We start from the raw sequence: 26,933 nt of genomic DNA on the forward strand, positions 1-26,933 counted from the left end.
GATAGAGAAGGAGACGGGGAGTGGGGCAAAGAGAGAGAACGGGAGATGGAAAAAAGGGACAGAGAGAGGGGGGAGATACTCACTACTAAGATGGGACACACTGGGTTTTGAGTTAGACCCTCACAGACAGTTGTTAAATGGAAACTGAATGCAATGATGTGTGTCATCAGACAGGAAGCCTCCTTAAGTCATGTACTAATGGAAGTTCCTCCCTATAGCTCTCCACGGGACCACCAGGACAGCGACCCTACAGGCCCTAAAGAGACTGATACAGTACATGCAGACTGGACCAAGGCCAGGTCTTCCTTACCGTCTAACCCCATGCAGACCGGACCCATCGCTCTATAGAGCAGCACACAGAGTTGTGAAATGTCTGAACATTCCTTCCAGCAGAGCTCAAAGTGTAAAACACACTAGCTTTATCCACTCAATCTTTTGGTGATGTAATCTCAGCTGCACTATGTATTCTACAGTGCTTACTGTACAGTACACAGTGTGTGTGTGTGTGTGTGTGTGTGTGTGTGTGTGTGTGTGTTCATCTCAGGTGTATCCTACCTTTGAGGGGTCAGGGGGCATCACCCCCTCCACGGTGAAGGGGCTCCCAGGCACAGGGTTCCCATCATAGCTGATGTCCACTTTGTAGGGGCCCTCCTCAGGGGGAATGTACTTCACAGTGTGCACTTCATTGGCCGTGTCAGACTCCAGCTTGCAGGGTATTGGCCGACGAGAGGGCGAGGTGATCTTCACATCTATCTTGCCCTGGCCACCGACGCCGTGCGTGCTCACTGTGAACTCCTGATCCTTCCCAACGTCGACCTCTGTAGGTCACATACACACACACACAGGGTATCAGGCCGGGCTATAGCATAGATTCCTGTTTGGCAAAGTGAAAACAATAGATTTTAATTTAACAGACTGAAATGATTAGATACCTAAGGGATCATAATTATTTTCTAAATGACTATGGAGCCAAGCCATCATACAAAACAAATACTATACTGTCCTTGGTGCATCGGCCAAATTATTCCTTGGCAGTATTGAATATCACGAGGGAGGGCCAGATGATTTTATATAACCTCTTAAAGGAAGTTAGAAGAAGGCCAATGTATTACCTGTGGCTGTGTGTTCTGGGGAAGACAAATGTGTTGGATGACATGAGGTCAAACTCTTCCAGGTGATGAACAGTAGTTTACTTCCTGGTCAGTTTCTTAGTAAAATGAGAGTACGTGTGGGGGGGGGTACTCACTGTTGTTCAACCCCTGAACTTTGACCTTGTTGAGGTCAAGGGGCGGCGCCACAGTGATGTTGAAGGGGCTCTTGGGAATGGGGTCACCGCCGTGGCAGATTGAGATAGACATGTTACTCTGAGAGATGGAGAGCGGAGGGGGGAGACAGAGGTGGAGAGAGGGAGAAAGGGGGAAGAGAGAGAGAGAGAGAGGGAGATATGGTGGGGAAAGAGGGAGGGAGAGAGAGAGAGGGAGATATGGTGGGGAAAGAGGGAGGGAGAGAGAGGATATGGAAGATGGTCAGAGACAGAAAAAGATGAATGTGGTTGTTATAGTATGACATATGGACATACCGAACATACACTACCTTTCAAAAGTTTGGGATCACTTTAAAATGTCCTTGTTTTTGAAAGAAAAACACATTTTTTGTCCATTAAAATAACATCAAATTGATCAGAAATACAGTGTATAGATTGTTAACATTGTAAATGACTATTGTAGCCAGGTTATTTTAAAAAAGCAATAAAACTGGCCTTCTTTAGACTAGTTGAGTATTTTTATTTATTTTATTTCACCTTTATTTAACCAGGTAGGCTAGTTGAGAACAAGTTCTCATTTGCAACTGCGACCTTGCCAAGATAAAGCAAAGCAGTGTGGCACAGACAACAACAACACAGAGATACACATGGAGTAAACAATAAACAACCCAATAACACAATAAACAAATCAATGACACAGTAGAAAAAAGAAAGTCTATATAAGGCATGAGGATGTAGGCAATAAATAGGCCATAGGAGCGAATAATGACAATTTAGCAGATTAACACTGGAGTGATAAATGAGCAGATGATGATGTGCAAGTAGAGATACTGGTGTGAAAAAGAGCAGAAAGGTAAATAAAATAAAAACAGTATGGGGATGAGGTAGGTAGATTGGGTGGGCTATTTACAGATGGACTATGTACAGCTGCAGCGATCGGTTAGCTGCTCAGATAGTTGATGTTTAAAACTGGTGAGGGAAATAAAAGTCTCCAACTGCAGCGATTTCTGCAATTCGTTCCAGTCACTGGTAGCAGAAAACTGGAAGGAAAGGCGGGCAAATGAGGTGTTGGCTTTGGGGATGATCAGTGAGATATACCTGCTGGAACGTGTGCTACGGGTGGGTGTTGTTATTGTGACCAGTGAACTGAGATAAGGCGGAGTTTTACCTAGCATAGACTTATAGATGTATACAGTATGAGTACCTGGAGCATTGGCATTTGTGGGTTTGATTACAGGCTCCATATGGCCAGAAACAAAGAACTTTCTTCTGAAACTCATCAGTCTATTCTTGTTCTGAGAAATGAAGGCTAACAGAGGCCCATTATCAGCAACCATGACTCCTGTGTTCCAATGGCACGTTGTGTTAGCTAATCCAAGTGTGTCATTTTATAAGGCTAATTGATCATTAGAAAACATTTTCTTTCAAAAACAAGGACATCTCTAAGTGACCCCAAAATCTTGAACAATAGTATATGTATACAGACTTCTGTAGCCTAAACATTTCAATCACCCTCTTACCAAGGCCTTCCTCCCCATTTTAACCCAAAAAACACATCATCCAAAAAGAGGAGCCATGAAATAACTCATACTTCAAACAATACAGATTTTAACGAGATTGTGATGAATCTTGGCCTTATGTGAACTCATACCTGCTGCACTGCAGTGTAGCGCACGGTGTAGGAGTAGTCATGGTTGTCAATGATCTCAAAGTCTCGGACAGCATCCCCTTTGGCTGCTCCGGTGAAGTGCACTTCAGGCTTGGCCTTGCCCGCTCCCTTGGTGTAGATGGTGAAGTGGGTGGGCTTACCTACCTCCACACCTAGACGTTGTCACACAGAGGGACATTCATGATCAATACAACTGATCCAGTAATCAGTTGTATTAACAGTCATTAGCATAGAATTAAATAAAACACCAGAATTGGACATAGATGTCCATTGTTTTGTCACTCTATAGTCATTATAGCATCATAGTTTACATTACTGTATGTGATTTTGATCTATTGGTCATGTCGGCGGCTTGTTATCATGATTACTAGAAGTCTCACCTGTCTTGTTGAGTCCGGGTCCCTCCGCCCTCACCTTGTTAGCGTCATGAGAGGGGTCCACCTTGATTCTGAAAGGGCTGATGGGTATTTCCTGTGGCAGGGGTCAAAGTGGGGTCATTGTTATTGTCTGGTTTGATAATAATTAAGCTAAAAATTCAAAATGGTGGTGTAGTTTCTCTTTCTCTCACATGGTCAGCGAACAGCACCATGATGGTGTAGCGTCCGGGGCCGGGGGGCATGTACTTCACTGTGAACGTGTCGTTGTCGTTCTTGATGATGTCAAAGTCGATGTCTGCCTCTGCCGGACCCACCACGCCGGGAGCACACTTGATGCCGATACTGACATCCCCTGAGGAATGGGAATGGGAGTGAAGGGTCCAGGATTAGGGAATTCAGGAAGGGGGTAAGAATTGGAGTGGAAAAAACAAGTAAGATTGTTTAACATTGAGAAGGCAGATGGCAAGAAAATACTCATCAGTGCTAGAACTCACTCAACAACACCCATTCAGGTTGCAAACTGTCAGCTACAACGTTGAGTAGTGAAGACCCTTCTATGTGTTGTATTTCTCTGTTGCATCTAACCTTGTCCTGCATCGCAGCAGTCCACAGTGAAGTAGGTGGGCTCGTTGGCCTTCAGACCTGACTTCTCCACACCTGGACCGTACACCTTCACATTATCTGGGTGGCTGCCCTCTCCGATGGTCACCTGACACACACACACACACACACACACACGCACATGCATGCGCACACACACACACACACACACACACACACACACACACACACACACACACACACACACACACACACACAGCAATGAACATACATTACTAGTACCAGAACATTGTAAAAAGCTGTATACTATCTTTGCAAATGCACTCTAGAGTCTGAATATGCTGTAGAACGCAGTAAGTGATGTATGTATCTACTGTATGTGTATCTACCACAGGGCTCTTCAACCCTGTTCCTGGAGAGATACCGTCCTGTAGGATTTCACTCCAACACTAATCTAGCGCACCTGATTATAATAATTAGCTGGTTGATAAGCTGAATCAGATTAGTTACCACTGGGGTTGGAATGAAAATCTACAAGAGGGTATCTCTCCAGGAACAGGGTTGGAAAGCCCTTGACCAAACAGGTATTTGTCTACAGTCTGTTAGATGGGTGGTCAGCCTTACCCTGAAGGGACTGTTGGGGACGTTGACCTCTCCCCAGGTGATAATGATGGTGTGTTTGATGGGCTTGGTGGGAATGTAGACACAGAGGAAGGTGCTGTCTCCGTTCTCTGTGATCTGGATGTCTATGGGGAAGCCCTCTGCATCCTGGGCGTATATCTTCAGCTGGCCCCTGCCGGCTCTACTTGTATCAATGGTGAACTCTGCTGGTTTGTTGACAATGCAGCCAATCGGTTCCAGACCTGGGCCATAGCTCTTCACCTGCAAGGAAAGGGTATTCATAATGCTGTTATGTCATCTTTACGTAGCCTTTATGTCATTATTACGTCCCTATTACAGTATGTTACCATTCTCTTACTGTTACGTCACTTTAATATTCTCGTTCTACAGGCTGGCAAGCTGGTATGGTAAATATGAAGGGGTGGGGTCTAACCTTCTCAGGGAACACATCATTGGCTGTGAGGAGGATGTGGGCCATAAAGGGGCTGTCCTTGATGTCCTCGTCGTCACAGATGACGTGAACAGCGTAGTCGCCAGGCTCCGTGGGCCAGTAACGTACGTCACATGACCCGTCGCCCTTATCATCACACTCTATCTTAGCCTGCGACGGGCCCTCGATGGAGAAACCTGGGGATGAACAGGGACAGGGAGGGAGATATAGGTACACATTATATGGAGGTGGGTAGAGATATAAGCTCACACACACACAGAAACGCACACAGACACCGATACACTGGCAGCAAAGAGACAAACAGGCATAGATGGCAACAGACTAAGAGATATTGGCAGGTTGGTTTTGTTGTCGCTTCTGATGGAGGTAGAAGAGAAATGAGAGTAAGTTCATCCTAATTCATCTAATAACTGTGATGAGGTGAATCGCCAGGGGTCATGACCTTTTCCCACAACTGGCAGGTCAGACTGATCATGTGACAGGAACAGGAAGCCCTCAGGCCTTGTGCTGGTTTCCGTGACAAGTGACCCCCAAAATGTGGGCTTTAATCCCTCCAACTGCTAACAATCACAGACAGCCTCCTGCGTGTGTGTGTGTGTGTGTGTGTGTGTGTGTGTGTGTGTGTGTGTGTGTGTGTGTGTGTGTGTGTGTGTGTGTGTGTGTGTGTGTGTGTGTGTGTGTGTGTGTGTGTGTGCGTGCATTTCTGCGTGCGTGCTTGCGTGCGTGCGAGAAATGGAATCTGTGTAAGTTGCCTGACAGTCATGTCAGAATTTCAGTGGAAAAGAGTCCATCCCCTCTGGCCAATATAATAATGGGACAGCATTCTGCAGCGTTATCCTGGGTCTTTCACTTCTAACAGCCGTCTGTCAGACTTACCCAGAGTTCCCACCTCTGTGCCGATGGCCTCCACCACAAAGTCAGCTGACTTCCCCACCATGCCTGTCTCCAGGCCCGGCCCCCACGCCCTCACCTTCTGGGGCCCCACGTCCTCACTCACCACCACCTCGAACGGGCTGCAGGGAATACACACACGCACACATACATGTTAATGCAGACACAGACATACATAGACACACATACTGTACAGTCAGGGGTGGTCTAGTCAGCCCCATTGACTGTAATGTCAGTAAAATGTACGTAATTGATGTTGGACAGTGATATTTCCAGTTCCACCCCCCCTCCCCCCAGCCATTAACCTCCAAGGAATGCAGGAATGTACGCTTCATAACATGACTCATTACAGGTCATTTCGGCTCCTTTAAGTTATTTCAACAATTGGAAATCCCTTAATGGTTCAGCCCACTGCCTTTATAGCTTTCATGTGGTTGTGTCCACAGCAGAACAGGGGGGAGGATAGGGTTTCACCTGCGTGGGATGGTCTGTCCGCCCCAGGTGATGGTGATGGTATATTTGCCAGTCATGATGGGGTAGTAGTCACACTCATACACCCCTTCTCCCACGTCACGCACCTTCACAGGCTCCTCTAGTCCCTCTGAGGGAGTCACAAACAGGTCACACACACAGCAGCTCAGAGGTCAACGGCTAGTCACACAACTAGACCATTGTAAACCATTACATTTCATGAAGAATATTTATGCCCTTATGAAACCAATAAATGAATGTGGTGACAAGTCATAAACAACATGAAAGATTACACTCATATCCACACACTCACTTGGCCCCTTGACGGTGACCTTGAGCTCTCCGCTGCCGGCGCCCTTGGTGTAGACCTTGAAGTCGGCCACCTCTTTCACCCTCACCCCCTTAGGCTGGAGACCTCTCCCTGAGGCCCGGCACACGTTGGGGTTGCTGGCTGTGGGACCACCGAGGGGGTAACTCGGTTAGACAAGAAGATAACAAGATACACACTCATACACACACAGGCTGCGGCAGAGGTTGGCTGTTAGTTAGTCGGTTGAATGGTGGTGCATGAAGCACAGTCTGCATGGGCTACAGTCTGCATGGGCTACAGTCTACATGGGCTACCAGGGAAGAAGCAACAGGAGAGATGGACATTGAACAGAAGTTATAAACCTGCAGAACAGCTAGACAGAGAACAAAGGCGGGTTACTGTAACACACTGGGCTTGAATGGATAAGATTGGCAGAATGAAAACAAAAAGACACATTGAAAGGATTCTGGAATAATCTCTATGCGCTTGAATACAATGACGTTACACTCTAGTTAGATGGCAAAACATTCCAAAGAAATATAGCTAGCATAACTATGCTAACATCTTGACTTATGACTCTGCAGGCTTTCAATTAGCTAATTACCAGTGCTGTAATAGGACTGTAAAAATACCTCGGCCACAGAAAACATTACAGCATTTTTATCAAATTAGGAAGAAATAACCAGCTAACTCTCCCAATTCATCATCATTTTAGACCGCTAAATTTAATAAATGACCAAAAGAAAAACAAGGAAAATAAAATAACTGAATAAAAACTCAAATAGATTTATGGAAAACCTCTTTATAGAGAGGCTGTTATTAGAATGGGTTATGAAGACAAACAATGTTATTGTTCTGTTATATTATGAAAAAGCTTTTGAAAAATGTCGGGTAAAAGTGAAGCTAAAAATGGAGGAGCATTTGCATGTTCAGTGTTAGTCAGAAAATATTAAATTGTAAATGGCTGACAACACAGAGCGTTTGCTTTGGTCTGGGTGGATGAAGATGAGGATGATGAGCAGACAGTGTAATGAGGTATGTAAGACTCGCACACGTCTGGACGGTCACGCTGACTTTCGCTCTCGTCAAATGAAACAAAAGTCAAAGGTTAAGACCATCGATTTCCGTTTGACTTGAACAAGATTGTTTGTTTCTGGGTTAATTGGGAATCTATCATTAAAAAAACAGTGTTATGGTACACTAGGGTGCTGTTGTTTTGTTAAAAATCTATTTTTGTTAATTTGTGGGTGTTGTTACTCGTTAGTTCTGTTCTAAAGTCAATTTAACGTCACACGTGGAAGAAATCAAATCACATGTGTTACAGGATATTAAGCCAAAGTGAGCTACAAACTGGATCAAATGAACGTGTGTGGGATTATTTGATAACTTTTTTGATATGCAGTAGTCAAATATTATTGCAATAAGACAATGTTGGAAGACCAATTGTAATGTACTTCTATTTATGAAGCAGGTGATGTACTGTAAGTGTGTGACCTCTGTGTTTCAAAGACCTGCCGAGCGTCTGTAAAGGTGACCGTCCAAAACCAGCCAATCACATGAATGGATAATGCTGCCACTGTTGTTAAAATGAGGAGGAACCGCATTTCTTTCTCCCATTCACTCTCTTCATTTTCTTTCATTCTTGCATTCTCTCTCTCTCTCTCTCTCTCTCTCTCTCTCTCTCTCTCTCTCTCTCTCTCTCTCTCTCTCTCTCTCTCAGCCTTTCATTTCTTCTTTCAGTTACACACTCATTCCCTCTCATTCTCGCTCTTTGGAAGCTGCCTGGGATGAAGGGGGGGAGAGGGGGGTGGTGAAGCCACAGAGGGCTAAGCGCCAGCACATGCCATCAAGCTGGGGACCCGCTGGTGCGGTGCGTCAAGGGGGTTGGTGGTATAGTTTTGAGTTTAGGTAGGACAAGGCTAGCGCAGGCAGGCTCCAGTCTCTCCTCCACGGGCAGGCCTGTACTAACTTGGTCGCCTGGGTTTGGGCGGTGTTGGGGGGGGCACTCTCTTGGCCTTGTCTGTGGGTGGGGTGCGTATGGACTGGGGCACTATCTGCACCGGAGAGCCGGGGGGCAGGGAGCTCGGTGGAGCTGCATGGAGGAACAACAACGACATGACACACACGCAGGAACAGGACAGGATCACTCTGGAGAACGACCAGAATCCACAGCTTAGAACCCTGCCTCTCTGACACTCAGAACCCATCCAGAGTCCTCCCACAAACCAAGAGTTCACCAACCATAACTCAACAATTTTCAGAAGAACCCAAAATACCATGCCGGTGGCCTGTCTGTTATGGCAGGATGTCACTGTCTGTTATGGAGATCAAATGTCTAGTAGTGAGGTCAGTCTAGACATTAATACTCAATATTACTCAGATTAGAACAAGAGGGAGGGAGTCACATAGTGGATGTAAAAAGTCAGTGCAATCACCCAAATCTGTGTGTGTGTGTGTGTGTGTGTGTGTGTGTGTGTGTGTGTGTGTGTGTGTGTGTGTGTGTGTGTGTGTGTGTGTGTGTGTGTGTGTGTGTGTGTGTGTGTGTGTGCGCGCGCGCAGGCATGTGTGTGTGTGTGTTACCCTCTGAGATGTGGACGGTGAAAGGGCTTCTGGGTATCTGCTGCCCAGCAAACGTCACATAGATAACATGAGACCCCTCCAGGATAGGGCAATAGGTGCAACGGAAAATACTGTCCCCCTTGTTTTCCAGAATGATCTCCACGGTGTCTCTTCTGCCCTGGGAGTCCACGATGATTACACCCACGTCTCCAGCACCGGCACCTGGGGACAAAAAGAGATGAACTAACACCTTCTACTGTGTGTTCAGGGGACAGAAAAAGATGTAACACTGGGGGCCATTAGAGAGAACAAATACATACATGTACTTTGTCATCATGATTGAAGGAATAAATATCAGCTAATATTGCAAAGCTAATGATCATTCTAAAAGATCCTTATATTTACTTACGACCCAATTGACGAAACTAGGGGATTTCAATAGGAAAGGTAGATAGATGATCTACTTCCATACCATAAACATGGTCCTCCCCAGATGTGTATGTGTGTGTTACCTGCTGTGTAGATGTCGAAGTAGGTCGGCTTGTTAGCCACGTTGCCTACAGGCTCCAGTCCTGGTCCTCTGGCCTGCACCTTGTTGGGGTCTCCCATGGCTTTGGACACACTCACCACGAAGGGACTCCTGTCTATGTCCTGCCCAGCGAAAAGCACCTTCACCTGGGGAGAGGAACATGGATAGACCCCTGTTAGACAGCTGGAGGAAATCCTATACTACTGACGTTTATAAACTGAGATTTAAAATATTTTCCGGTATATATATATATATATATATATATATATATATATATATATATATATATATATATATATATATATATATATATATATATATATATATATATATATATATATATATATATATATATATACGGGTACTGTAAGTATGTTACCTTGTGAAGGCCCTCCACTTTGGGCAGATAGATGACAGAGTACGTCCTGTTCTTGTCATTGTTGGGGATCACTCTGGCCTGGAACAGAAAGAGAGGGCCAGAACCGGAGAAAGGGGAGAGATAGAAACTGAATGTGAAGAACTGTGTGGTCAAATGAACAGCATCTTCGGGATGGAGGAGTAATGGATTGAGGAGCTAAGGGTTAATGTGAGTGAGAGTGCCCCACCTCCTCTGTGTGTCCCTCTGGGTCCTCCACATAGACCAGCACCTCCCCTAGCCCCGCCTCCACTGTCTCCACGATGAACTCAGCCGGCTTCAGCACCATGTTACCTCTGGGCGCAATACCTGACGGGGAAAAGGATGGAGACAGTAAGCAGGAGTACAGAACTAGATGTGAGAGCCCTCTGTCACTTATTCTGTGCTGACAGGTGTAAACAGGATAAAACACCTTCCTTTTCAACAATAATTCCTGCACCTAATATACAGAATAAACCAGAAGGCCTTTGGCCTATTGAGACTTTAGAAGATGCAGATTGTTAAGGAAGTCTGTTTTTTACCTACATTTAATTTGTTTTGTTATTTTTTTGTTGTGGCGGTGCATTCTCCGTTTCAAATTCTATGTTTATAAAACATATACCCGTAGGCTGTCACTCAAAAGAAGAAAAATACATACAGAGTTTAAGTAAGTAATAATACATTCAGTACAAACAGGATAAGAAAAGAAAAACAAGTGGGCCTCCACCCCCAACCTCCCATCCCATCCCATTCCTCCAACCCCACCCAGCCAACATGCCTCCATCCAACCCCGGGTCCTTAGTGTACAAGAGAAAGAAAATCACTATGTTTTCTGTCAATATACCTGGTAAAATAATGGTTAATTAACAACTGGAAGGGGGGCCCTATCAAATCTGTGATTTTTCCCCAGATTGTTTTCTCAGTTTTATTTTTCCTTGTTTTAGATAGTTTTTCACTCTCAAAATTACAATTGTTCATAGAGAAACAACTAAATGGGATGTTCTGAGTCCATATATATGGTTAAATTACATTAGAAGATCATTTTATTGGAGGTCTGCAAGAACTAAAAGTGAGTGTAATTCCCCTTTAATTGTGCATCTGGCTCTTTAATTGTGCATTTAGCGAGTGAGGAATGTGCCGTCTAATGTGCCGGGCTAGCGGTGGTTCTGTACCGCTGCTGCTCATTTCATGGCAAAGTTATAGTTATTATTGTTTTTGTATTCTTTAGAGGGTGGATCAGCTTTAATATTGCAAATAGATTGTGGCTTGTATCATTGTAATTGTCTGCATCATTTACAATCCCCCATATATTATTTTCAATAATATATAGTGTCTTGCAAAAGTATTCACCCCCTTGGCCTTTTCCCTATTTTTTTGCATTACAACCTGTTATTTAAATTGATTTTTATTTGGATTTCATGTAATGGACATACACAACATAGTCCAAATTGGTGAAGTGAAATGAAAAAAAATTGTTTCAGAATATTTGAAGAAATAAACAATGGAAAAGTGATGCGTGCATAAATATTCACCCCCTTTGCTATGAAGCCCCTAAATAAGATCTGGTGCAACCAATTACCTTCAGAAGTGATATAATTAGATAAATAAAGTGCAATCTAAGTGTCACATGATCTCAGTATATATACACCTGTTCTGAAAGGCCCCAGAGTCTGCAACACCACTAAGCAAGGGGCACCACCAAGCAAGACCAAGGAGCTCTCCAAACAGGTCAGGGACAAAGTTGTGGAGAAGTACTGAGTAGGGTTTATGCTGCAGTAGTTTATGTGTCGGGGGGCTAGGGTCAGTTTGTTATATCTGGAGTACTTCTCCTGTCTTATCCGGTGTCCTGTGTGAATTTAAGTATGCTCTCTTTAATTCCCTCTTTCTCTCTTTCTCTCGGAGGACCTGAGCCCTGGGACCATGCCTCAGGACTACCTGGCATGATGACTCCTTGCTGTCCCCAGTCCACCTGGCCATGCTGCTGCTCCAGTTTCAACTGTTCTGCCTAAGGCTATGGAATCCTGACCTGTTCACCGGACGTGCTACCTGTCCCAGACTTGCTGTTTTCAACTCTCTAGAGACAGCAGGAGTGGTAGAGATACTCTTAATGATCGGCTATGAAAAGCCAACTGATATTTACTCCTGAGGTGCTGACTTGCTGCACCCTCGACAACTACTGTGATTATTATTATTTGACCATGCTGGTCATTTATGAACATTTGAACATCTTGGCCATGTTCTGTTATAATCTCCACCCGGCACAGTCAGAAGAGGACTGGCCACCCCTCATAGCCTGGTTCCTCTCTAGGTTTCTTCCTAGGTTTTGGCCTTTCTAGTGAGTTTTTCCAAGCCACCGTGCTTCTAGACCTGCATTGCTTGTTGTTTGGGGTTTTAGGCTGGGTTTCTGTACAACACTTTGAGATATCAGCTGATGTACAAAGGGCTATATAAATACATTTGATTTGATTTGATTTGGTTGGGATATAAAAAATATCAGAAACTTTGAACATCCCACAGAGCACCATTAAATCCATTTTTTTTCAAATGGAAAGAATATGGCACCACAACAAACCTGTCAAGAGAGGGCCTCCCACAAAGCCCACAGACCAGGCAAGGAGGGAATTAATCAGAGAGGCAACAAAGAGACCTGAAGGAGCTGCAAAGCTCCACAGCGGAGATTGGAGTATCTGTCCATAGGACCACTTTAAGCCGTACACTCCACAGAGCTGGGCTTTACAGAAGACTGGCCAGAAAAAAAGACATTGCTTATTAAAGAAAAAAATAAGCAAACACATTTGGTGTACGCCAAAAGGCATGTGGGAGACTCCAAACACATGGAACAAGGTACTCTGGTCAGATGAGACTAACATTGAGTTTTTTAGCCATAAAGGAAAATGCTATGTCTGGCTCAAACCCAACACCTCTCATCACCCCCCGAGATTACCAAACCCACAGTGAAGCATGGTGGTGGCAGCATCATGCTGTGGGGATGTTTTTCATCGGCAGGGACTGGGAAACTGGTCAGAATTGAAGGGATGGATGGCGTTAAATACATGGAAATTCTTGAGGGAAGCCTGTTTCAGTCTTCCAGAGATTTGAGGCTGGGACGAAGGTTCACCGTCCAGCAGGACAATGACCCTAATTATACTGCTAAAGCATCACTTGAGTGGTTTAAGGGGAAACATTTAAATATCTTGGAATGGCCTAGTCAAAGCCCAGACCTCAATCCAATTGAGAACCTGTGGTATGACTTAAAAATTGCTGTACACCAGCAGAACCCATCCAACATGAAGGAGCTGGAGCAGTTGTGCCTTGAAGAATGGGCAAAAAATCCCAGTGGCTAGATTTGCCAAGCTTATAGAGACATACCCCAAGAGACTTGCAGCTGTAATTGCTGCAAAAGGTGGCTCTACAAAGTATTGACTTTGTTGGGTGAATAGTTATGCACGCTCAAGTTATCAGTTTTTTTGTCTTATTTCTTGTTTGTTTCACAATAAAAAATAGTTTGCATCTTCAAAGTAGTAGGCATGTTGTGTAAATCAAATGATACAAACCCCCCCAAAAAATCTATTTTAATTCCAGGTTGTAAGGCAACAAAATAGGAAAAATGCCAAGGGGGTGAATACTTTCGCAAGCCAATGTAATTTAAATCATTTTCATGGAAAAGTTTTCAAATAACAAATAATAGATACAAATGATATACTTACTCATGCCAGGTAAGCATACTTTGTAGTTAACATTTAATTGAGAAGGTTTTGGGGAAAGTATTTCTGTCAACCCACAAGACGGTTACCACATCAACTGGCTACACACGGAGCGATAGACACAAACATGTGCACCACACAGACAGACAGGTGAAATATTGCTGGAAATTAATTGGCAGATAGTGTTAGGTTTGGCTTTTTAAGCCAATAGTGGCTAACCAGTGGTGGGATAATGTCAATGTTGAGCAATGTTGTTCATTGACTAGCACCATTCATTCTTGCTGTCAATAACAACTGTATCCACTTGCGATTAGGAGAGAGTGAGGTGATTACCATCTAAGAGCCAACATCTTTTTTGCGGCAGTGCTGCCAGCCAGCAGTAATCATCTCTGATTGATTGAGAGATTCAAGGAGCTATCATCGTGAAGTAACATAATAGATGCAAAGCATTGAATATTTACATTCATGCACTTCTAGGTTCATTTTGTAACTTGCCCAGAAGCATTTAACTGCAGATCACTCCCACATCATATGGAGGAATGTGTCTACCTGATTTAGGGGATACAGTGAACAGTGGGGAGTTGGGGCCCATTTCATCATAAAATATTTCCCTGTTGTTAAACACAGTCCGTGAATAAACTTAAAATGTGTAAATTGACGATTCGGATTATGGGATGCCAAGGTCATATTTTTCCATATTCTGTTCCAGTTAAAGGGTTGTTCAGATTCAATTACATCTGTGGACCATATTTTTTAATGGCTAGGTCAGAACATGAGCTTTCCAATAGTTGTTTACATATTATAGAGGTCAGTCCTGTCGGGAGCCCAGATAGTTTATTTATAGATAAAGAAGATAAAGAAGTCTTTGAAGGAAGGAAGTCATTACATTCCCAATCTCTCTCTCTCACCTGGTCCATAGGCCTTGGCCTTCTTGGGGTGCAGAGTCTTGGAGCGCAGCGGGGCACCAGGCTTCAGCTTGGACTTGGGAAACTGGGACAGGTAGGTCATCACCGAGTGCTCGTCCACATTGGGATCCACTATTTCCTCAGGGGCTATCACCTAAAGAGAGGGAGAAGACAATAGACAGTGCACAGGGTCAAAGGTTATCATCACTTCCTGTTTCTCTATGGATATACTCACAAGATATAAGATACATGTCTCTAACAATGTGAGTCATTGTCCACAAAGCGGCACGGCGTCGTGTCTAGCTCCTGCCTATCCTTTCCTTGAATTGGTGGATACATCTTATTATTGAAATCCTTTTTTGAATATTAGACGAGAGTTGTTGACTTCAACCGCATGTATTCAATGGAGAAAGAGGCTATGCTTCTAGCCGCATTCCATGAATATGCATAGCAATCTCGAAACAACTCCGATATCAAGTATTGTTTCTCAAAGTTGAAGTAATGTCATGTTTCCTACTTATATTAGTACACTCGAAACAACTTAAGAATTACAAAACTGCTATTTGATCAGACAAATCTAATGTAGCAAACAATCCATAATTTTACACTCTCTCATTGACCTCCATACAAAAACTCCTTGATTGGTGGGCGAAACAACAACAAAACGCCTCCTGCTGGAGGGAGACAGATTTTCCACAGAGTTGGGCCTCTCTCTTCCTCTTCCTCTCCGTACACAATCAAAGCCTGATTTCATAAGAAGAGGGGACAGGAAGAGGCGCAGCACACACAGGAGTCAAAGGTTATCACTTCCTGTTTCTCCTAACATACAATCAGAGCATGATTTAATAACGTTATAATAAATATTGTATTAAAAACTACTAACCCGAGGATAAAGAACTTACTTCAAATGAATTCAAAGAAAGACATGAAATAGACATAGAGCCTGTAAAGTTGATGTAAAACAACAGGCTGGTGAAAAGACTGAGAAAACCAGGGCAGTGGAATCAAAAGCAGAAACTCTAATGGAATGAAAGGCTAATTGTATTGTCCAACATCACAATGTGTTTTCCTTATGATCGCAGTGGAAAGAGGGTGGCGGAGAGGGGGAATAGAAAAGCGAGAAATGCCACCAGGAAATCACGTTGGAGTAGTTTAATGATTTATTGAGAAAGAAAGTTCCCCTACGTGGAGCTAGAGTGAGCTACAGGAGTGAGGTTTGAGTAGAGAGAAAGGGGGAAAGGAGAAAGGGAGAGGAGAAAAGAGAGAGCAGAGGGAGAGGGGGGAGGAGAAAGCAGAGGGAGAAGGGGAAGGGTAGAGCAGGACAATGAAAGACTTAGAACAAGTGAAGATCAGAGATGGAAGTGATATAGAGAAAGAAAGAGAGGGGGGAAGGGGAAGGAGAGAGCAGGACAATGAGAGACTTAGAACAAGTGAAGATAAGAGATGGAAGTGATATAGAGAAAGAAAGAGGGGGGAAGGGGGAGATGTAAGGAAAAATAAAAAAAACATTAGAGAGAGAGAGATAGATGAGCTCCTACGTTTTTCAGCATGTTCTAAAGCATGTTCTTTAAAAAAAGATAGATTTAGAGTTAGATAAACTTGGAGTTTTTGTCAGGAACATATACAGGATGCTACCCTCTACAACATACCCTTCACTCCAGATCAAAACTCAGAAGCTTTAGAAGCTGACTCCCGCTGTTAAGAGGTAATTAAAATACAGTTCCCTGTGTATGTAAAGAATGATAAAGCAAGAAAAGATCACAAAATTAACCTCCTTATGGAAAATCAAGAGACTTTTTGCTGACTATTATAAAAATGGGAACATCAGCAACATCATCTTCCACACAAACCACCCCTTGGCATGGCACAGTGATATATTAGCACACTACCCCTCTGTTAAGGGTTATTTAAATCTCTATAAGTGGAACAGTATTGGTACAGGGCAACCCCAAACAGTTTCAGCTGGACTTTCACCGAATCAAAGAATTAGCCCAGCAGGAGAAGCTATCCCTTGAGAAAGCTACCCCCACCCCAAGTGGGTCAGACCAGACCTCTTCATTATATAACCCTACAGACAAGCAAGCCCAAGCAGAAAGTCAACCTCCCAGCACAGAGTACTACTCTCTCATTGAAATGAAGGATACATTTATCCAGCTGGAGGTAAGGCAGGTGGAGCTGGAACAACAGGTGATTACACTCCAGTCAGCACAGACCCAGACAACAGTCCAGAACAACAACACCCACTTAACTAGACCCGGAGAGCTGGAGGTGGAGGGAGACATATCTGCATTCTGGACTGTGGTGAGACAACTTCAACAATATAAAAAGCAAGAGCTGGAGAAGAACAGAGCAGTAGTGGAGAGGATCAGACTACTGGAAGAGAGGTTGGGGGGAATGGTGTGTGACAGAGAACAACCCACTAGTGAGGTGGCCACCCCCGCAGAGAAGCCAGCAGAACAGCCCACCTCAGCTCCCGACAAAAGTCTCGATACCACAGCAGAACAGTTCACACCAGACCCTGACCATAGCGTCGACATCACAGCAGAACAGACAAATGAAGAACCCCAAGACCAGCGGATCTCACCCCCCCTGAGCCCCCCCTGTCAGCCTCCCTGATAGCCCTTCTGACAACACCCCCACATCGACTGAGGATGGTGTGATCATAACAACATACAGGAACACAAGTCCTTCTGTTCACCTGACTTAGAATTCCTTACAATCAAATGCTGACCACATTATCTACCAAGAGAATTCTCTTCGATTACAATCACAGCTGCATATATTCCCCCCCAAGCAGACACATCGATGGCCATGAACGAACTTCATTTGACTCTATGTAAACTGGAAACCACATATCCCGAGGCTGCATTCATTGTTGCTGGGGATTTTAACAAGACTAATCTGAAAACAAGACTCCCTAAAATCTATCAGCATATCGATTGTGCAACTAGGGCTGGTAAAACCCTGGATCATTGTTCTAACTTCTGCAACGCATATAAGGCCCTCCTCCGCCCTCCTTTCGGAAAAGCTGACCACGACTCCATTTTGTTTCTCCCTGCCTATAGACAGAAACTTAAACAGGAAGCTCCCGCGCTCAGGTCTGTTCAACGCTGGTCTGACAAATCTGATTCCACGCTTCAAGATTGCTTCAATCACGTGGACTGGGAAAGGTTCCACATTGTGTCATACAACAACATTGATGCATACGCTGATTCGGTGAGCGAGTTTTTTAGCAAGTGCATCGGTGATGTTGTACCCACAGCGTTTATTGAAACATTCCCCAACCAGAAACCGTGGATTGATGGCAGCATTCGAGCGAAACTGCTTTTAATCAGGGCACGGTGACCGGACACATGACCGAATACAAACATTGTAGCTATTCCCTCCGCAAGGTAATCAAATAAGCTAAGCGTCAGTATGGAGACAAAGTAGAGTTGCAATTCAACGGCTCAGACACGAGAGGTATGTGGCAAGGTCTACAGTCAATCACGGATTACAAAAAGAAAACCAGCCCCGTCGCGGACCAGGATGTCTTGCTCCCAGACAGACTAAACAACTTCTTTGCTCGCTTTGAGGACAATACAGTGCCACTGACACGGCCCACTACCAAAACCTGCGGACCCTCCTTCACTGCAGCCGATGTGAGTAAAACATTTAAACGCACTAACCCTCGCAAGGCGGCAGGCCCAGACGGCATCCCCAGCTGCGTCCTCAGAGCATGCGCAGACCAGCTGGCTGGTGTGTTTACGGACATATTCAATCAAACCTTATCCCAGTCTGCTGTTCCCACATGCTTCAAGAGGACCACCATTGTTCCTGTTCCCAAGAAAACTAAGGCAACTGAGCTAAACGACGACCGCCCCGTAGCACTCACTTCCGACATCATGTCAAGGACCATATCACCTCCACCCTACCTGACACCCTTGACCCACTCCAATTTGCTTACCGGCCCAACAGGTCCACAGACGACGCAATCGCAATCACACTGCACACTGACCTAACCCATCTGAACAAGAGGAATACCTATGTGAGAATGTTGTTCATCGATAACAGCTCAGCATTTGACACCATAGTACCCATAGACACTGGGTCTCGACCCCGCCCTGTGCAACTGGGTACTGGACTTCCTGACGGACCCCCCCAGGATGTGAGGGGAGGTAACAACATCTCCATACCGCTGATCCTCAACACTGGGGCCCCACAAGGGTGTGTTCTCAGACCTCCCCTGTACTCCCTGTTCACCCACGACTGTGTGGCCATGCACGCCTCCAACTCAATCATCAAGTTTGCAGACGACACTACAGTGGTAGGCTTGATTACCAACAACGACGAGACGGCCTACAGGGAGGAGGTGAGGGCCCTCGGAGTGTGGTGTCAGGAAAATAACCTCACACTCAACGTCAACAAAACAAAGGAGATGATCGTGGACTTCAGGAAACAGCAGAGGGAGCACCCCCCTATCTACATCGACGAGACAGTAGTGGAGAGGGTAGTAAGTTTTAAGTTCCTTGGCGTACACATCACGGACAAATTGAATTGGTCCACCCACACAGACAGCGTGGTGAAGAAGGCGCATCAGCGCCTTTTCAACCTCAGGAGGCTGAAGAAATCCGGCTTGTCACAAAGGGCACTCACAAACTTTTACAGATGCACAATCGAGTCGGGCTGTATCACCGCCTGATACCGCCCACAACCGTAAGACTTTCCAGAGGGTAGTGAGGTCTGCACAACGCATCACCGGGGGAAAACTACCTGCCCTCCAGGACACCTACACCACCCGATATCACAGGAAGGCCATAAAGATCATCAAGGACAACAACCACCCGAGCCACTGCCTGTTCACCCCATTATCATCCAGAAGGCGAGGTCAGTACAGGTGCATCAAAGCAGGGACCGAGAGACTGAAAAACAGCTTCTATCTCAAGGCCACCAGACTGTTAAACAGCCACCACTAACATTGAATGGCTGCTGCCAACATACTGACTCAACTCCAGCCACTTTAATAATGTAAAAATGTATGTTATCAATGTATCACTAGCCACTTTAAACAATGCCACTTCGTATAATGTTTACATACCCTACATTACTCATCTCATATGTATATACTGTACTCGATACCATCTACTGCATCTTGCCTATGCCGTTCTGTACCATCACTCATTCATATATTTTTATGTACATATTCTTTCATTCCTTTACACTGTGTGTTTAAGGTAGTTGTTGAGGAATTCTTAGGTTACTCGTTGGATATTACTGCATTGTCAGAACTAGAAGCACAACAGCACAACATTTCGCTACACTTGCATTTTAACATCTGCTAACCATGTGTATGTGACAAATACAATGTTATTTTATTTGATATACACAAGACACAGATTGTACTCCTTATGGACTGAAATGGGAAATATATACAAGAAAAAAAAAGTTTTCCCAAACACAGTGTGTCTAAACTCTGGAGTCCAAACACCCAGCGCGCCCTAGACCTTCTGACCCACTAGGTTCACCTAGCCACATAATAATACACACAGGCACAAACAACCTGCGAACACAGCAGGAAAGGGTGGCCACAGCACTGAAGGGAGTGATTGAAAAAGCTTCTTCTACTTTCCCCAATGCACAAGTGGTTAACTCCACCCTGCTACCACGAAAAGACTTCAACCCTGCTACCATACAGTGGGTAAACGCAAGTATTTCCCATGACTGTGCCTCAAAACCAAATGTTTTCCTGACCCACAACCCTGGACTTGAACAGCCTCTATGACCAGGTCCACCTATACAAGGCAGCAGAGCCCACCTTTGCCTGGACTCAAAAGGATATCGCTCTCAAACACAGCCCCAACATTTCACACAGGAGCAACAGATCAATAGACACTCCGACCAGACCAGCGAGACACTCTCCCAGACCTGCGGGACCCCCCCTACACGTAGAGGTGCAACGATGGGAGGACCTACATCCAGACAACAATAACACAAGCCACATACACACCCCCACCAATCAACACCCCCCAAAGTCAACCATAACCACACACCATTTAGGCCCCCTCAGATCAGACTCCTGCAGCTCTGTCGCACGCTGGGTATGTACATAGTCAATGGTAGCCTTCGAGGGGACTACTATGGTAGGTACACCTATAGCTCCTCTCTTGGCAGTAGTACTGTAGACTACTTTGTCACTCACCTCAACCCAGAGTCTCTCAGAGCGTTCAGTCAGCCCACTGACACCCCTGTCAGACCACAGCAAAATCACAGTCTACTTGAATAGAGCAATACTCAATCACGAGAAATCAAAGCCAAAGGAACTGAGTAATATTAAGAAATGCTATAGATGGAAGGACTGTAGTGTGGAAACCTAAAAACAATTAGGCCACAACAAATTCAATCCCTTTTAGACAACTTCCTGGACAAAATGTTCCACTGTAATAGTGAAGGGGTCACTTGGTAGTAGAAAATCTTAACATTATATTTGACCTCTCAGCTTCCCTATCAAATCTAATAATCTCAAATAGAAAACCAAAGAAAATGAACAACAATGACAAATGGTTTAATGAAGAATGCAAAAATCTAAGAAAGAAATTGAGAAACCTGTCCAACCAAAAACATACAGACCCGGAAAACCTGAGTCTATGCCTTCACTATGGTGAATCACTAAAGCAATACAGAAATACACTATGGAAAACGAAGGAACAGCAAGTCAGAAAAAAGCTCAATGTAATTGAAGAATCCATAGACTCTAACCACTTCTGGGAAAATGGGAAAACACTAAACAAACAACACAAAGAATTATCTATCCAAAATGGAGATGTATGGGTAAACCACTTCTCCAATCTTTTTGGCTCTATAACAAAGAACAAACAGCAAAAACATATACATGATCAAATACAAATCTTAGAATCAACTATTAAAGACTACCAGAACTCACTGGATTCTCCAATTACCTTGAATGAACTACAGGACAAAACATGTTTTGATGGTATCCTCAAAGAAATAATCAAATAAGCAACAAATTGCAATTGGCTATAATAAAACCCTTTAACATCATCCTTAGCTCTGACATCTTCCCCGATATTTGGATCCAAGGAATGACCACCCCATTCTACAAATATTTGACCTCAATAACTACCGTGGGATATGTGTCAACAGCAACCTTGGGAAAATCCTCTGCATTATCATTAACAGCAGACTCATACATTTCCTCAGTGAAAACAATGTACTGAGCAAATGTCAAATTGGCTTTTTACCAAATTATCATACGACAGACCACGTATTTATCCTGCACACCCTAATTGACATGCAAAAAACCCAAAGCAAAGGCAGTCTTCTCATGCTTTGTTGATTTCAAAAAAGCTTTTGACTCAATTTGGCATGAGGGTATGCTATACAAATTGATGGAAAGTGGTGTAGGGGAAAAACATACGACACTATTTAATCCATGTACACAAACAACAAGTGTGCGGTTAAAATAGGCAAAAAACGGACAAATTTCCTCCCACCGGGCCGTGGGGTGAGACAGGGATGCAGCTTAAGCCCCACCCTCTTCAACATAAATATCAACGAATTGGCGATGGCACTAGAACAGTCTGCAGCACCCGGCCTCACCCTACTAGAATCTGAAGTCAAATGTCTGCTGTTTGCTGATGATCTGGTGCTTCTGTCACCAACACAAGGAGGGCTTACAGCAACACCTAGATCTTCTGCACAGATTCTGCCAGACCTGGGCCCTGACAGTAAATCTCAGTAAGATGAAAATAATGGTGTTCCAAAAAAGGTCCGGTCTCCAGGACCAGAAATACAAATTCTATCTAGACACCGTTGCCCTAGAGCACACAAAAAACTATACATACCTTGGCCTAAACATCAGCGCCACAGGGCTGTGAACGATCTGAGAGACAAGAATGGCATTCTATGCCATCAAAAGGAACATAAAACTCAACACACCAATTAGGATCTGGCTAAAAATACTTGAATCAGTTATGGAACCCATTGCCCTTTATGGTTGTGAGGTCTGGGGTCCGCTCACCAACCAAGAATTCACAAAATGGGACAAACACCAAATTGAGACTCTGCATGCAGAATTCTGCTAAAATCAAATCAAATCAAATCAAATCAAATCAAATTTTATTTGTCACATACACATGGTTAGCAGATGTTAATGCGAGTGTAGCGAAATGCTTGTGCTTCTAGTTCCGACAATGCAGTAATAACGAGCAAGTAATCTAACTAACAATTCCAAAAAAACTACTGTCTTATACACAGTGTAAGGGGATAAAGAATATGTACATAAGGATATATGAATGAGTGATGGTACAGAGCAGCATAGGCAAGATACAGTAGATGATATCGAGTACAGTATATACATATGAGATAAGTATGTAAACCAAGTGGCATAGTTAAAGTGGCTAGTGATACATGTATTACATAAGGATGCAGTCGATGATATAGAGTACAGTATCAACGTATGCATATGAGATGAACAATGTAGGGTAAGTAACATTATATAAGGTAGCATTGTTTAAAGTGGCTAGTGATATATTTACATAATTTCCCATCAATTCCCATGATTAAAGTGGCTGGAGTAGAGTCAGTGTCATTGACAGTGTGTTGGCAGTAGCCACTCAATGTTAGTGGTGGCTGTTTAACAGTCTGATGGCCTTGAGATAGAAGCTGTTTTTCAGTCTCTCGGTCCCAGCTTTGATGCACCTGTACTGACCTCGCCTTCTGGATGACAGCGGGGTGAACAGGCAGTGGCTCGGGTGGTTGATGTCCTTGATGATCTTTATGGCCTTCCTGTAGCATCGGGTGGTGTAGGTGACCTGGAGGGCAGGTAGTTTGCCCCCGGTGATGCGTTGTGCAGACCTCACTACCCTCTGGAGAGCCTTACGGTTGAGGGCGGTGCAGTTGCCATACCAGGCGGTGATACAGCCCGCCAGGATGCTCTCGATTGTGCATCTGTAGAAGTTTGTGAGTGCTTTTGGTGACAAGCCGAATTTCTTCAGCCTCCTGAGGTTGAAGAGGCGCTGCTGCGCCTTCCTCACGATGCTGTCTGTGTGAGTGGACCAATTCAGTTTGTCTGTGATGTGTATGCCGAGGAACTTAAAACTTGCTACCCTCTCCACTACTGTTCCATCGATGTGGATGGGGGGTGTTCCCTCTGCTGTTTCCTGAAGTCCACAATCATCTCCTTAGTTTTGTTGACGTTGAGTGTGAGGTTATTTTCCTGACACCACACTCCGAGGGCCCTCACCTCCTCCCTGTAGGCCGTCTCGTCGTTGTTGGTAATCAAGCCTACCACTGTTGTGTCGTCCGCAAACTTGATGATTGAGTTGGAGGCGTGCATGGCCACGCAGTCGTGGGTGAACAGGGAGTACAGGAGGGGGCTCAGAACGCACCCTTGTGGGGCCCCAGTGTTGAGGATCAGCGGGGAGGAGATGTTGTTGCCTACCCTCACCACCTGGGGCGGCCCGTCAGGAAGTCCAGTACCCAGTTGCACAGGGCGGGGTCGAGACCCAGGGTCTCGAGCTTGATGACGAGCTTGGAGGGTACTATGGTGTTGAATGCCGAGCTGTAGTCGATGAACAGCATTCTCACATAGGTATTCCTCTTGTCCAGATGGGTTAGGGCAGTGTGCAGTGTGGTTGAGATTGCATCGTCTGTGGACCTATTTGGGCGGTAAGCAAATTGGAGTGGGTCAAGGGTGTCAGGTAGGGTGGAGGTGATATGGTCCTTGACTAGTCTCTCAAAGCACTTCATGATGACGGATGTGAGTGCTACGGGGCGGTAGTCGTTTAGCTCAGTTACCTTAGCTTTCTTGGGAACAGGAACAATGGTGGCCCTCTTGAAGCATGTGGGAACAGCAGACTGGTATAGGGATTGGTTGAATATGTCCGTAAACACACCGGCCAGCTGGTCTGCGCATGCTCTGAGGGCGCGGCTGGGGATGCCGTCTGGGCCTGCAGCCTTGCGAGGGTTAACACGTTTAAATGTCTTACTCACTTCGGCTGCAGTGAAGGAGAGACCGCATGATTCCGTTGCAGGCCGTGTCAGTGGCACTGTATTGTCCTCAAAGCGGGCAAAAAGTTATTTAGTCTGCCTGGGAGCAAGACATCCTGGTCCGTGACTGGGCTGGGTTTCTTCCTGTAGTCCGTGATTGACTGTAGACCCTGCCACATACCTCTTGTGTCTGAGCCGTTGAATTGAGATTCTACTTTGTCTCTGTACTGGCGCTTAGCTTGTTTGATAGCCTTGCGGAGGGAATAGCTGCACTGTTTGTATTCAGTCATGTTACCAGACACCTTGCCCTGATTAAAAGCAGTGGTTCGTGCCTTCAGTTTCACACGAATGCTGCCATCAATCCACGGTTTCTGGTTAGGGAATGTTTTAATCGTTGCTATGGGAACGACATCTTCAACGCACGTTCTAATGAACTCGCACACCGTATCAGCGTATTCGTCAATGTTGTTGTCTGACGCAATACGAAACATCTCCCAGTCCACGTGATGGAAGCAGTCTTGGAGTGTGGAGTCAGCTTGGTCGGACCAGCGTTGGACAGACCTCAGCGTGGGAGCTTCTTGTTTTAGTTTCTGTCTGTAGGCAGGGATCAACAAAATGGAGTCGTGGTCAGCTTTTCCGAAAGGGGGCGGGGCAGGGCCTTATATGCGTCGCGGAAGTTAGAGTAACAATGATCCAGGGTCTTTCCACCCCTGGTTGCGCAATCAATATGCTGATAAAATTTAGGGAGTCTTGTTTTCAGATTAGCCTTGTTAAAATCCCCAGCTACAATGAATGCAGCCTCCGGATAAATCGTTTCCAGTTTGCAGAGAGTTAAATAAAGTTCGTTCAGAGCCATCGATGTGTCTGCTTGGGGGATATATACGGCTGTGATTATAATCGAAGAGAATTCTCTTGGTAGATAATGCGGTCTACATTTGATTGTGAGGAATTCTAAATCAGGTGAACAGAAGGATTTGAGTTCCTGTATGTTTCCTTCATCACACCATGTCACGTTGGCCATAAGGCATACGCCCCCGCCCGTCTTCTTACCAGAGAGATGTTTGTTTCTGTCGGCGCGATGCGTGGAGAAACCCGCTGGCTGCACCGCTTCGGATTGCGTCTCTCCAGTGAGCCATGTTTCCGTGAAGCAGAGAACGTTACAGTCTCTGATGTCCCTCTGGAATGCTACCCTTGCTCGGATTTCATCAACCTTGTTGTCAAGAGACTGGACATTGGCAAGAAGAATGCTGGGGAGTGGTGCACGATGTGCCCGTCTCCGGAGTCTGACCAGAAGACCGCTTCGTTTCCCTCTTTTTTCTGAGTCGTTTTTTTTTTGGTCGCTGCATGCGATCCACTCGGTTACACTGGTTGTAAGGCAGAACTCAGGATCCGCATCGCGAAAAACATATTCTTGGTCGTACTGATGGTGAGTTGACGCTGATCTTATATTCAGTAGTTCTTGTCGGCTGTATGTAAAGAAACCTAAGATGACCTGGGGTACTAGTGTAAGAAATAACACGTAAAAAAACAAAAAACTGCATAGTTTCCTAGGAACGCGAAGCGAGGCGGCCATCTCTGTCGGCGCCGGAAGCTGCTCCATGTATCCTCCATGTATGACGTAGAACACCAAATCATGCATGCAGAGCAGAATTAGGCCGATACCCGCAAATGAGCAAAATCCAGAAAAGAGTCGTTAAATTCTACAACCACCTAATAGGAAGAGAGAGAGAGAGAGAGAGAGAGAGAGAGAGAGAGAGAGAGATGTAAAGTTCTGTAGCAGCTGATAGGCACATGAAATGTCTGTGTTTAAACAGCCCTCTGGATAATGGAATCCATAATTATACACAACCACCACATGGGGACTTACAGGTAGAAAACACACTCACGTTCACATACTCTCACACACACATGCTCACTTACAACCTATATACCCATAGGGTGTGTGGCTCTGAGAGGAAACAGGTTGTTCATGCTAAAGAGGTGCCACTGCTTCAGGCGTACATACCTGTACAATCATATATACATACATTCACAGACTCTTACTATAGGTATTCTACTCCCAGTGTATAATGCTGAAATCGTACTGACATTTTCAAGAGCTCTTAAACCATGCCCCATGGTCAGAAGAAGTAATGAGTTTAGCCAAATGAAGCCAGTCAAAACAACTTCAAGACTTTCCCAACCTTGTTAAACTGTCTGTCAACAAGTTCTCTATTTTCAGACTGAGAATGTTGATCTGA

General features: G+C 44.8%; 1 protein-coding gene across 9 annotated transcripts in view; it reads right to left on the reverse strand.

Moving 5' to 3' along the window:
- Nucleotides 1-26,933, reverse strand: part of LOC112214278 (filamin-C-like) — a 98,116-nt gene that overhangs the window by 23,947 nt on the left and 47,236 nt on the right. For 6 of the 9 annotated variants that reach the window (XM_042310996.1, XM_042311002.1, XM_042310997.1 and 3 more), the window contains exons 4-20: nucleotides 14,710-14,860; nucleotides 10,309-10,427; nucleotides 10,083-10,160; nucleotides 9,687-9,849; nucleotides 9,196-9,396; nucleotides 8,585-8,707; nucleotides 6,619-6,756; nucleotides 6,309-6,435; nucleotides 5,820-5,956; nucleotides 4,926-5,119; nucleotides 4,496-4,753; nucleotides 3,896-4,019; nucleotides 3,502-3,662; nucleotides 3,314-3,404; nucleotides 2,916-3,085; nucleotides 1,247-1,364; nucleotides 556-818 (exon numbers count right to left, since the gene is read on the reverse strand). In XM_042310996.1, the coding sequence (XP_042166930.1) occupies nucleotides 556-818; nucleotides 1,247-1,364; nucleotides 2,916-3,085; nucleotides 3,314-3,404; nucleotides 3,502-3,662; nucleotides 3,896-4,019; nucleotides 4,496-4,753; nucleotides 4,926-5,119; nucleotides 5,820-5,956; nucleotides 6,309-6,435; nucleotides 6,619-6,756; nucleotides 8,585-8,707; nucleotides 9,196-9,396; nucleotides 9,687-9,849; nucleotides 10,083-10,160; nucleotides 10,309-10,427; nucleotides 14,710-14,860 (2,616 nt within the window). The remainder of the gene's footprint in view (nucleotides 1-555; nucleotides 819-1,246; nucleotides 1,365-2,915; nucleotides 3,086-3,313; nucleotides 3,405-3,501; nucleotides 3,663-3,895; nucleotides 4,020-4,495; nucleotides 4,754-4,925; nucleotides 5,120-5,819; nucleotides 5,957-6,308; nucleotides 6,436-6,618; nucleotides 6,757-8,584; nucleotides 8,708-9,195; nucleotides 9,397-9,686; nucleotides 9,850-10,082; nucleotides 10,161-10,308; nucleotides 10,428-14,709; nucleotides 14,861-26,933) is intronic. The other 3 variants (XM_042311001.1, XM_042310999.1, XM_042310998.1) reach the window with 1 other exon arrangement.

This window comes from Oncorhynchus tshawytscha, linkage group LG33 (genome assembly GCF_018296145.1).
Source record: "Oncorhynchus tshawytscha isolate Ot180627B linkage group LG33, Otsh_v2.0, whole genome shotgun sequence".
Lineage (NCBI taxonomy): Eukaryota > Metazoa > Chordata > Actinopteri > Salmoniformes > Salmonidae > Oncorhynchus > Oncorhynchus tshawytscha.